Here is a 13,801-nt window from a genome sequence, read left to right on the forward strand (position 1 = left end):
ATATAAAGACACAACATCAACACAGAATAAATATCTCACCAAGTGGTTCAGTCATTTCTGCCATACGACACACATCTATTGAATAACTGTACAAACTATTGTTGTAGTACCTTGTGCTCTCATTCATGGTCTCACATCCACAGCTGGATGACTCCTCCAGATGTTTGTGGGATTTTAAGGCACAACCAACATGCAGCCAGCCTTTACAAAGTTTGCACTGCATCCATTCCAGCATTTCTGTGTCTGGATTAAAAAAAAATCCTGCAAAACAAGAGATGTATTCACATTATTTGTGTTTAATTTCATTTAAAATAGAAGATTGCCTCTGAAAAAAGAACAAGTCAATCATCATCATTTATATTTGTTATAGCTTTCTGTTCACTTTACTGTGTTGATTTCACTGCAGTGTTTACATTATTTTACTTTTTATACTTCTCTTAACTTATTATATTCATAGCCTGTATATATGTTACCTCAATTATTTGTATTTTTAGTGTGTGAAATTCATTTTCAAATGCAGGTGTGAAGAAAAATTAATTAAATTTCAGTTCTCTATATGTGTGGCAAAGATAGACATAAACATTTAACTTTATTGACAAACATCTAAATGATTCATTGTATTATGTTATACATTTGATTTGAAATTGCTGTTTGTTAACCTTTAATAATTTTCTCATGTTTCTCACCTTTAATCATTTTCTCATGTGAATGTACTGATAAAAGTTTTCATCCTAGATAGATGCTTACTATTTAGATGCCTTACTATAGATTAGGTATAAATTAATTATTAGTCACATTTGAGTGACCGAGGATGAATAGTAATGTAATTTTGCACATAAAGACACATAGTTCCTTTGAAAAAGCAGGTAGAGAAAAAAAGGTTGCGGAGTCCGTCATTGAAAAAACGCTTGAAGTGGAAAATAATCACACCCATATGTGAAGGCGATGGGAGGAAACAGGAAAAGTCGGCACAGATGAATTCCAAGCCACTTTTCAGCACCTGGTTGCACACAATTAAATAGAATGAGAAATCGTCTGGATTCCTTCAGGTGGGAAAAGAAGTCAGAGAGAGAAAAAGCCTGTTCCCCATGTCTGATGCAAATCTTCACAGAAAAGACTACAAACATTAGAAATGGCTAATATAACCTTTAATCACTATAAAGTTAATATACATACAGCATCTATCTGGGATAAAAACACAGCAGCAAGCACGTTGTATACATCCATTAATACAGAATGATATGATTACTGGTGCAGTTCACTGTCGGCACATTCTTAATTCTTAACACACCAAAAGTTACTGGAGAAAGTTTTCACAAGGCAAGAAATGACACTTAATACACCAAAACAAGGAACGAGGATAGAAAGAGCAACTTAAACTTTCATTGCTCCTAACTTAACCAAAAAACTCCTGATAAACTGTTGGTCGTTTCTATAGAGACATCAAGGCAAATCTTTACCTTATGAGAAGACAATCCTCCTTCTGTTGAGATACGAAACGCTGGTAAAAAGAAACGATAAATGTGCGTCTTTTCCCCAAATGACTTCTGTCTTGCGTAATTTCTGGCGAGTGGGTCCCATTACGCCATTTCCCAAGTGTTCATGTCATCTATGTAACCTCCTGCATGTTCCGTTGGAACGTAATTTACTGTGGGTTGGCCTCCCGTAAACGTAATTCCCTACATTTTTGCTTTTACACATCACTTCCTTTATGTCGCGTCTGCGAACGTCACTTCCGGTGTGTAAACTTGCGTCATTTCCGGTCATGCTTCCGCCTTGCACCATTTCAAGATGGCGGCGACCAGTAAACAAGCATGGCCATGCCCATCAACACCTCCACTGACATCTCTTGGGGAAGCGGGCACAATAGGACTGTTGAAGTTTCAACAAAAACACGAAGTTCATCCTTGTGAAGAGTTCAGAGTTGTCACACAGATGAGTCTTTGCTGGAAGGAGTAAGGGAACCTTTGCGAGTTGAAAGCCAGCTGCAAAGGGAGTGCGGAAGGCTGCTTGTATGAAGCCTGGGAAATGGAGTGGCTTGTAATCACAATTTACAATGCGCCCTTCATTAGGTTCACAATTATGAGAGTATATGCACGAAATATAATGAGTATAAGGCCAAGATATAATTTAACCTTGACACCCCCTCACAATACCCTTGACCTAATGGTGTTCCATAAGTGTTACCCATAGTCAGGAGGGCAACAACCTATTTTCTGAGGGTCACGCAGAAACAATACAGCGCCGCCCCCCCAAGGATCTTTTTTTGTTTTACTTTTTCTAATGTTTACATTTATAAATTGTATTTATTGACAAGTTGGTCTGGGCGGCCTCCTCGGGGAACATTTGTGAAAAAAAATCGTCCTTAAATGGTGCATTCTAATGCATTGTGGACTACTATATACTACATTGTGACACGTGATAAAATGTTGGACCAGTTGATAATAAATAAATTATATGGATAGTTATGGAAGAAATATACGTATTAAAAAGCCCATAACTGAACTAATATCCATGCATAAAATGACATTGTATTTATTTGACACTGACAATAATTCGATTGATTGAGTCATTGACAAGTTCAGAGTGAAGGAAACTATTATATTACAGGAAGATTGAAACAATATAAATCAATAGAATTGATAGTAGACAAAATTAGACAAAACCCCACTAATGAGCTGAAGGGAGATTTTATTTGATGTGTTGCTGGTAAACTCCCATAATGCATTGCAGCTATCAGCTCCTTTATTGCTACACATTATTAAAATGGCAGATATATACGGGAGATTTGGATTTTTAGAACGATGAGTGTGAGTTAGGGATGAGCGAGTACACCACTACCTGTATCTGTTCAACCATCTCAATGATCTGTATCCTTAGCCGTACTCGGAATGGGCGATGCCTAAACCGGAAGTGGGCGTGGTCCAATCCAAACTGGGTGGGGCTTAAATTGGTACAGTGTTTTAAGCCTGAAATTGATATGGATTGATCAGAAGTTGCTTTATTTATTGTTTATTTGAAAACTATTTACAGAACAGCTTCAGAATCGAGATTCAATGTTTTATTTAAAAAAAAAATCTATACAGTATATAAAGCTTAATTTGTGACATTTATAATATATTTATTTTTATGAACAGCCACATACAAAAAACATTAACATAGGCTACTTTGTGTGTTGAGCTATATGTGTGTAAGTGGTCTGTAAGACTGTTTATTTTGTAATGATCCATGTGAACCTGGTGATTCATGTAAACATCCAGTGGAGACAAACAGGGATATAATATGTCAGCCTTGTTGACTGTGTTCTTCTCAAAAGCACCGCATTCAGTACAAGCAAAGTTTTCCAACTGACTTTACATCACCAGCCAGACTGAGAGCAAGCAGACGGTAAAAAAAAAAAAAAAAAAACGCAACCGGAGTGGAGGCAGTGACCGACGCAACATGAGCCGTTTTCAGCTCTGTCTTGTCAAATTCACCACGCGATGATGAATGTACGCACATTACGAAACAAGTTCACCAAGTAACTTTAAATATCATATAAATCAAACTAGAGGCGACCTGAAGAAAGCCTGAGGTGCAACTGTCACTCTTTGTGTGTCCGAGCTGCCTGCAGAGATGTGTGTGTCGGGAGGGGCGGGCACTGTGAGTGACTGGCCAATCACAGAGCGTGAAGACAGTCAGTTAGCAAATGAGGATTTTCCGTCAGCACAAGCACAGATATTGACAAGTTTCACTCGTGTTCGGCTCATCCCTAGTGTGAGTGGTGTGGCTTTCAAGTAATTTAGTTGTGTGACTCACTATTATTTGCCGTCACTCTCAACAAGTCCACAATAAACCCTCCTGTTATTGTCAGCGCTTCACAGCACCGTGGTCTTCTTATGTCAAAGATATAGGAAGCTCCTGGCTTCAGACACCTGGCGCAATTGTTGTTGCATAATGACGTTACATCGCGCCTACATTTGACCACACTCTCTGTAGTGGGACCTGGTCTGGGGATGAACTGCAGTCGGACCAAAGATACAAAGCTGGAGAGCACAGTTCTTGCAGTCCCAACATTTGGACTGCACACGGTTAACTGCAGAGGGGTCAGAGTTGACACCCACGCCCAGGGGCAGAAGACGATTTTGACATCACACGGACCTTGTGCACACATGGACTCTGTGCACACACAGGCTCTGCACGGACTCCATTCTGCATGTGGTTTACTGTCCAAGGGATGGGGAGAGTGGGGGGGGGGGGGGGGGGGGGGGGGGGGTAGAGGCATGGCTGGTAAGGCCCTGTACCTTCTGCTTAAGGGTAGCAGATGGAATAGGTGATGGTGTAGGGATTTCTTACCTCATAAAGATAGTTCGGTACTATTTATGTTGTAGTTGGCTATCCATAATGATTAATAATTATCAAAGATAGTTATTAATTATGTTATTGAAATTTTATCTGATCTGTATCAGATACCTGATACACCACCCGTCTTAACAGGAAATGATAGCCAATTCAGTTCTATCAGTCTCATAAGATATACTAAACAGTTAATCAGGAATTTTAATTAATAGTTAAATTAATTACAATTACCAGAATTAACAGTATAACTTGAGGGATTTTGGAGTTCTTGACACAGAAGAGGTCGACATTTCATTCACCTTTGTGCTCATTAAGAAAACAGCAAGATTCCAAAAATTATATTTATTTACAATGAAAACAAATAAAACACAGATTGTAACTACCTATATACAGCTGGGTGGTGGTGGAGAGATGGTGATGGAATGCTGTGCTGCCATGCTGCTGCAGCATGAAGGTGCCATTGTGTCTTGGTCTTCTTCCTCGAGGGACCCCTCATGATCTGAGGTTGATATGGCTAGAAATAAAATAGTATCGGAACCAATTGTTTAAGAAAAATATCTGTGTTGTCATATTATATCAAATAGATCCCATGATATATTTTAAACTTAAAATTAATTTAAAAAAGTTAAACCAAATAACTTTCTACTTCCATGTAGATAGGTCTGCTGTTGCTGCTGCTGCTACTGCTGCTGTTGTTGTTGTTGTTGTTGTTGTTCTGGTGGTGGTGGTCCAAAAAACTTCAACAAAGCGCTTTGAGGAAGAAAATAGAAAACAGCACAATCAGTTTGGTTGGCTTGCATAAAGTAAAGAACTGGGAATGCTCCACAAACACTCAACATTTCAGAAATGTATGAAATAATTAATGAACATTAATTAGATTAGCAGTAACAACTTGAATGCTTCATGCTAGCATTTTATTTAATGTAACATTTAGGCTGCAGCAGAAAACATATGGTTATATAACTATATTACTATATTATCTTTCAATTCAAAATATAAAATAGCCACAGTCTAGACTAAACTGACAGCAGGATGGATGCTGGTAGCAGTTTTAGCAATTGACAACAAATACTTCATTCTGGGAGAAAAAATCCCTGACAGCAGGACTAACTTATTGTGTGGCTATGAATGTACATACACAGCAACAGGCAATAAGACTTGTGACATACTGTGTAAGCAAAGCTGGACTACTTCTTAAAATAAAGCTGTTAAAATTGGTGTAAACTAAGAATGAATATGTGCTCTTAGTTTGTCATACCACAGAAGTATTGTTAACCACAGTGTCAAATTTGAATGATTTAAATATACATATAGACACACTTTATGGATGGGTTTTGAAGAAAATGACTGAATTATTTTATACAGGCTTAAATGTGCGGTGAACTTTTGTGGTGCTGGTGGATGACTGGGAGTTTGAGACAAGACGAGTGGGACTCACTTTTTATAATGTAAAACACACAGCTTACACACTATTACATTTTTTCTTTTCATCCTCTTCTTGTTTTTTTTTTTCTTTTCATGTGCCCTGAGGGCAGGTGTGTTTGAAAACAAGGACTGTATGCATGTAGTGGGGACCCCAACGTGTCATTGTAATCTCTCTGGGGAGTTTCAAGTTGTGTCGCTGATATCTGCCGTCTGTCGGGGGCCCCCTACTGGAAACGAGCCACTGATGACTCGAAAAGGGCCCTGTGTAGGGGATTTTTGATGCGCTGTTGTTGTCAGGAATGGTGGTGAACAGGATTCAAACGCCAACTAGTCCGGGATGTAATTTGAAAATAAAGTTTATTTTGAGTCGCTCCAACACGGGGCGGCAGTCCGTGGCGAGGGATCGTAGAAGCAGAGGTGGACGTCACGGAGACGGGAACTTCCCAGGAGGACAGAGCGGCGCACACCGGGACTATACGGGAGAACAAACGGAGGTCAGAATACTGAGCTGCTTCCACACAAGAAGCGAACAACTCAAAACAATAATCTCGAGGGGCAGAGTCTAGGTACCGCAGAGTAAACGTAACAATCTTGCGATGAGTGCCTGGAATCCCGGTCCTTAAATACTGGCTTCCTCATCCGCTTCAGGTGTGCGTCCTGCTCCGTCTGCTCCGCCTACGATCACACACGCCCAAAAACAACAACACAACAGGAGACATCTGCGGGTTGTGACAGTTGTTGCAGCGTCTAAAGCAATTACATTATTTTGTCATTGAAATTTACTAATGCCAGCCATCCCTCAGAGCCCCCTTCAGCTTGGGGCCCCAGTCAATTGCCTGTGTTGCCATACCTCGTCACATTGCCTCTGCCTAATATCATTATCAATAGAACTCATTCACTGTAATAGAATCAACACATCTCCATAACATTTAAACAGTTCTATCATAGCATCAGGTTTAACTCATCTTGGGTAAAGCCCAGTTGTTGTTCCCACTTCCTTAAAGGAGTTCAGTTGTTGTCCTGCTGGAGGGAAGCTGGTGTCTTCTCCTGTAGTTAGCACCTCCTGCTAACTGTGGTTGCTGGTTCTGCAGGCTGAGGAGAAGAAGATGAAGTTGATGTTTCAGGAGTCCTTCTTTGCAGCTCCTGGTTGTTCCTTTTGTCCACAACGAGGAGCTGCTCGCTCAGGTCTGTGATGGTTTTCCTGCTGGTTGAGGAAAACATAAAGAGGTTCGTGAGGCGTCGTTTCCCCGGTCTCGTCCTGGAGAAACTGGTTGGTTTTCCTGGTTGATGGGAGATCAGACTCTGGGTGCTGGTCTCTTGATCGGAGGAAGGTCTGACCTTCCTGGTCAGGTCAGCAGAGGAGTGGAGGATTTTTGTGGCAGGCCCCTGGTTGCAGGCCTCTTGTGTTAGCTGTATGCTAACACTATGTGAACTGCCTCCATCAACCCACCTCCTCTGTCGAAGAACAGGAGCAAAAACTTTTTTGAGAGAATCTCTCCAAATCTTTTGATGAAAGTTGGGGGATTCGAGGGTGTAAAATCCTGAGAGCCTCACCCAATCAATGATTGGCTGAATGAATGGGGGAAGTGTATTTTAGCAGAAAGCGGGGGAGGATTTGTATGGGTCTGCTGTGGCGAAAGGTCCCCCTCAGTCACATTCCTGAGTCAGAATTCACGTCATGATAGTTGTATCATAACAAATGAAAATTGTCTTTCCACAGAAATGAACAAACTTTCTGTGGTCTTGTGAGATCCCAACAATGGGCTGGGAGATGTTGGTCTCACAAGATGGTTTGCTTTCTCTTTAGACAGCGGGTGATGTAGATGTTGTAGATGGTACTAATTTTCATCCTGATACTCTCACTATTGTTTCCTATTTAAGTTTTTATGCCTTGTTCAACCACACTTTCCTTATATATTGCTTATGTGCCTGTGAATTAACTTATTTACATGTCACTTATTTCCTCAGTGACATGTAACTATGGGAATGGGGGTTGCCAGCACACGTGTGATGACACAGACATGGGGCCAGTGTGCGGCTGCCACCAGAAGTATGCTCTGCACTCAGATAGTAAGACCTGCATTGGTGAGTGAAATCTATACAGCACACACACACACACACACACACACACACACACACACACACACACACACACACACACACACACACACACACACACACACACACACACACACACACACACACACACACACACACGAGTGCTGTAACCAATCTGCAATAATCCTTTGATATTTTCATGATTATCTTATTAACTGTTTTTTTAAACAAATAGTTTATCTTTGTATAGCCTCCGTTTACCCAGGTAAATTATTAAGAACATACTTTCATGTATATAAACAAAAACATAAGATAATTGTACACTTTATTTAAATAATTTATGTGAAACTCCGCTCAAAAGAAACACAATAAGCTTAATGAGCTCAACGTTCCCAAGCTGGACAAGGGATTTTGAACTTTCCAGGCCAACTCTTTACAGATTTTGATGTCCTACTCACTAGAGTTAACCCAGGAGCCCAAATTCTTGAAGTACTCTGCCTCCTCGAGAGCCTTCTCATTGTTAGTATTGAGCGCATATAGAGGGAGTACATTGTAAGACATCACTTTAGTCTTTTTGTCATTGAGGGCCAGCACGATTCAGCTATGCTTCTTCGCAACTGTTTGCTGATTGGTCAGTGATTTACTACATGCCCTAAATATTTCAATATGTCGGCTGTATAAATCCTCTGGTGTTAACATACTCAGCTTTCTAAGGGTTGGCTTTTTTGTTTTTGCTGCACAACTTTCATGTTGGTCTCAAAAGGGCAGACATGAGGCAGGGATGGAGACTGGGACTCGGGAGCAGATGGTACGGCCGTAACCGATGCACTACCGAGTCCCTTATAACGTTGCGTTGCTGGCCGGCGCTCCATTGCGTGGCCCGCTGTGTGTCGGCCCGGAGCTCCAGTTCCCCGACGCTCTGGTTCCCCAACACTGGAGTTCCGGAACCTGCTGGTGTGCGACGAGCCCCGGGCCGATGTCTGTTCTTGCTTGCCATCCGCGATCTCTACCCCAACAATGAAGTTCCTGCTGTCACATCCAGCTGCACAACACGGGTGGTGGCGACCGACCGACTTTGTGACACCTGAGTGTGCTGTTTTGTCACTTCGCCGGGACCACGTTCACGCACTCGGAACCAACACGGAAGTCACAGCTGTCACCTGAGCTGACTGGCTTTGTGCTGCCGGTGTGTGCTCCTGTGCACAACTGGACCGGCAGGTGTTTGCACTCCTGGAACCAACAGAAGTTGCAAAAAAAAAAAGGTTAACTAAACAACTCATATTGACGAGTTGTTTGCTATTGAGCAGAGGATGTAAACAACAATAGAGGATTCATAAGGTTCAGGTCATCCACCCCCGACTGAGACTACTTTTCCACCTCCCCTCAGTCAGTGCTTAAATGAAGGAGAGACCTCCTGACTTCCAATGCAGAAGAATTAGTCTCCGTGCCATCAGTGTTAAAAAGCAATGGCATTTGATTATAAATTTGAATATTATTTGTCTGGGGTGTTGATCCAAAAATGCCAGTGACCAAATCGGGATGTACTGTGACCCCATGTATATATGATATGGCCTTTTGTATATCCAAAAGCTGTTCAAAGACTCGCACATCCAAAACATGTGGCCTAATGTGGCTGGGTCATGACTACATCTTGGGCATCTTGGGCTGATGTCAGGACAGAAATTAGCCAGTTGATAATTTGAATGGTGCAAGCAGTGAACCACCAATTGACTCAGGCCATGTCTTATGCACAAAGATGTAGTATGTATACGTCCCAAGCTATTTTGTCATGTTTCATCTGAGATTGTGATGCCTAAATCTTCCTCCCATGGCTCTTTGATACCTCTGAATTATGGTGGATCAATTTCCTGTTACGCCTGGTAGATCTTGGAGATCCTCCTCTTTCCATCAGGGTTAAGCCCCAGAATAACATTCAGTATGTTGTTCGGTGGTAAGTGAGGGAATTGGAAGTGTTTTTTGACCGGTGGTGTCTTGATGTGTTGTGGTTGTTGATCAGCTGTCATGTTGGTGTGGACTAAGTACTGATGCATAGTAGTGGCCTTACATTGGATTCGGGGGGAGGGGGGGGGGGGGGGGGGGGGGGCTGCTGGCTCTGACTGAAACACCACCGCACGCTGCTGAGAATAAGACATTCCGGGAGTCATGTTCATCAGGAAGGAGAAAGAAGTCTACTTGGTCAGAGATATGTTCATCAAATCATGTTTGTGTTAATAATAGGGTCAAGTTGCCACGAATGCTGGGGCATGGAGCTGTTGGGAAATGACAAATCTAACTGGACAGGGCAATGGTCAGAAATTGTTATACCATGCTATCTACTCTCTGTCACATAGGGCAGTGTTCTGTGGTTGATCAAAAAGAAATCAATTCGTGTATATGAGAGATGGACAGGTGAAAAGAATGGTATTTGGTGGAGGAATTGTTGTGTCTCCAACGGTTATATAAAGGGCCTCCAAGGGCTTAAAAAGTCTTCAATTAATTCAAAATGCTGCAGCGAGAGTCCTGACAAGGACCAGCATAAGAGATCACATCACTCCAATACGAACCTCTCTTCATTGGCTCCCTCTTAAATCGAGAATATCATTTATAGTCCTTCTTCTAACCTATAAAGCTCTTAACAACCAAGCCCCATCTTATCTTGAAGAACTGTTAGTCCCGTATCTCCCAAGAAGAACTCTTGGTTCTCAGATTGGTGGCTTACTGGAGGTTCCTAGGTTTTCTAAATGTAGAACAGGAGGCGGAGCCTTCAGCTCTCAAGCTCCCGTCTTGTGGAATCAGATCCCAGTTTCAGTTAGGGAGGCTGAAACAGTCTCTACTTGTAAGACCAGACTTAAAACTTTTCTATTCACTAAAGCTCTCTCTCTACCTCTCGCTCTACCTCTCTCTCTCTGCCTCTCTCTATCCGGACCAGGGTCTGTTTCTTGCCGATTACCCAAATCAAGGTTTGTATCTCCCCACCCAATCTATCTCTCTATCTTCCCTATCCTGTCTTCTGCTCTATATCCTCTGACCCCAACCGGTCAGCAGAATGCTGCCACCTCTGAGTCTGGTTCCTGCAAAGGTTTCTGGCTGTTAGAGGGAGTTTTTGCTTTCTGCAGTCGCAAATAAACCTGCTTGCTCATGTGGATATGTTGGGCTTTTCTATTTTCTCTGTTAAAAGCACCTAGGAATAACTGTGTTGTATTTGGTGCTATATAAATAAAGTTGAATTGAATTGAATTGAATATAATTTATAAGATTGCATAAAGGAGATAATTAGTGCACTGGATTTGGACACATTCTTGGTTTGCTTAGGGTGGACTTTGTCTAATGCTGGCTGTAAGGTACAGTTGAAATCTCCCCCGAGTATCAGCAGATGTGTAGTTGTCAGGAAGTTTTTTTATGAGGTGAGAGAAGAACTGAGGGTTATCCCAATTGGGATAAAGAGATTAACAAGAGCCACCATATTACCATAAAGCTGTCGTGTTACTATGGTGAACCAATCTTGGTTATCTGAAGTAGTGCTGATTGGTGTGAAGGGTACCCCTCTCCTTATTAAAATTGCAGCCCCTCTCGCTCTATCTCCATACTCCGAATGAAAAATTTGCCGGATCCAGCCTATTTTCAGTTTATTATGTTCCGTATGTTGAAGATGAGTTTCTTGAAGGTGCATGATTTCTGAGCCAAATTATTTCAAGCGCATTATGACCCTGTTGCGGTTAACAGGGTGGTGGATCCCTTTAATGTTCCAACTAATGAATGTTAATGAGCCTAAGCTCTGACTATTTGTTGCTGTCATAATGCACTGTATGAGAGTGTCCCTGTGTGACCAGTTAGATTGGCTCAGGCGGGATGTATGTTCTCAATTGGGTCTGTAGTCAGGAGCAGGAGTGCGGTGACCGTTTGCGAGTCGTTTGTTGGACTCCACGGATCTGGAGAGGGCTGCCCTGGCCAATCTCCATACCTCCTGGAACTGACGTAGGTGGCCCTTGACCGTGGGGACAGCCACGTCGAGCCCCTGATGTGGGAACAGGGGAGGTTGAAAACCGTGACAAACCATGAACGGTGACATCCCCAGGTGAGGGAGTTGTGGGCATATGCGATCCATGGAAGGTGGGAACTCCACCAAATCTTTCATAATATATTATAAACTCTATTTTAAATGACAGGGAAAGAGTTTACCTAGCTGATAGCATGTTTCGGCTACATCTGCAGTCTTCCTCAGTGTCATCGGACGTGTGATGACGTTTCAGTCTTTATCATGTGACTGGCCTGATCACAAAAGACACAGCAGTACATTTAAATGCAAAATAAGCCACCACCGCTCACTGCAAAAGAAACAACCCTGGAGAAAGCCCCTGGAAAACCCAGTGAGTGTATAAAATGTCCACTCTTAGCTTATTGTTAGCCTGAAGCTAATATGCAGCTACAGGCTTGAAAATCCATGTTTATAATGTCAGATATCATATCAGATATCACTCTTTAAAAAACAATCGGGAGTTACATGATATTGTGTTGCTATCCACCAGCTTTGGTGTGTTTTGTGTCACCCAAAACGATATATCATGTTGGAAAAAAACATGGCACACCAGCACTATCTGCTATGCCAGTTGTTACATGGTCAGTGGCACATTGCTGTAGTGTTAACATGTGCTTTCAGCACATCATATCTTTGAGAGAAATGCAGCCATTTCATGGTTGAAAATATTTACATTGTTGAAATGTGTGATATCATTCTGTAATGTGTGTTTACTGTTAAACAAAACAACAACCTGGTAATTCATCATAACTTCTCAGTTGACTAAGCTAGAACACCAGTATACTTAAATGTACATGTCTTTCTTTGAAACAATTGTTGTTGACATTGGATGGTAAATTATAATGTTTCAGATAAATTAGATGAGGTCTCATGATGATAGAATTTGAAAGTGAACATTTGGTTACTTTCAGCACCTTCTGTGTAGATTGGTTTTAAAGTGGTCTTCGGTACTTGATAGCGAGCCCTGCCCATGATGACCGCGAGTGGTGTTAATGGTGTGGCCAGACAGATGCATCCTCGGCAGAAGAGCTTTAACTGAACTCTTTTGAACTGAGTTCTCAAATCGGATCGAGATAAGACACATACACACATGCAACTCAAACCAACCAATGGAACTCCAAGCAATTTTGGGGGGAAAGACCTCTATTTTATTGTGGGTCTTTGTTTTATTTTATTGTAAATTTATTTTCAACATTCGTAAACAGATGTGCTTATTCTGTGATGAAGTAATAAATTACCAGTTGTTCATTCTCATTAAAATTGGTTATTCATTCAATAATGAATTCAAAAAGGCCCCCCACCCCCCTTTTTTAAATCAATCAATCAATCAATCAATCAATCAATCAATCAAAGACTTTTTGTGCATGGGAGGGGGACAATTAAAATCGCATTGAGCAGGAAGTGCAAATAAATAAATAAATAGTGCAACAACAGACTACAACTACGTCTCTGTGTGAACAAATACCAGTAATAGTAAAAACTGTGAGTCAAATATAAATACAACAAAGAATGAAAGTCAAAGGTTAAATATGTATCAGTAGGTGCAGGATGCATGGATCAGCAGAGTTTTTGGCAAAACCGGTTGTAATTGTTATGTTCAGACAATGGGGGGCGTTGTCGGCAGCTGCTGAAAGTAACTAAAAATGTGACTTGCAATCTAACTAAGTTACTTTTAAAAACAAGTTATTGGTGAAGTAACAAGGTACTTTTAAAGGAGTAACTAGTCATCAGTAATCAGATTAGTTTTTCAAAGTCACTGTGGCAACACTGGCAGCAAGGTCAAATCCTTCCTGCATCTACCTGCTGTTCAAAAAAAGAGTTTGTAATATATGTATGTAGAATGACAAAATATACACAATTCAACCAACGTTTTTATAACTTTGATTCCAATGCTGCCTGTTAGGCTGAAAACACACTTGTGGGATTGTCATTGTTACAAAAAGT

The 13,801-nt window shown here is 41.4% G+C and overlaps 2 protein-coding genes across 3 annotated transcripts in view; both read left to right on the forward strand.

Annotated features, from left to right (window-relative positions):
* Positions 1–13,801, forward strand: part of mpped1 (metallophosphoesterase domain containing 1) — a gene marked incomplete at both ends in the record, with an annotated part of 407,823 nt that overhangs the window by 68,559 nt on the left and 325,463 nt on the right. The gene's annotated exons all lie outside the window — the stretch shown is intronic.
* scube1 (signal peptide, CUB domain, EGF-like 1) overlaps positions 1–13,801 on the forward strand; it is a 174,519-nt gene that overhangs the window by 56,561 nt on the left and 104,157 nt on the right. For both annotated transcript variants that reach the window (XM_080518490.1, XM_080518491.1), the window contains exon 6: positions 7,732–7,848. In XM_080518490.1, coding sequence (XP_080374616.1) covers positions 7,732–7,848 — 117 coding nt within the window. The remainder of the gene's footprint in view (positions 1–7,731; positions 7,849–13,801) is intronic.

Source organism: Blennius ocellaris, assembly GCF_963422515.1.
Source record: "Blennius ocellaris genome assembly, chromosome: 22".
Lineage (NCBI taxonomy): Eukaryota > Metazoa > Chordata > Actinopteri > Blenniiformes > Blenniidae > Blennius > Blennius ocellaris.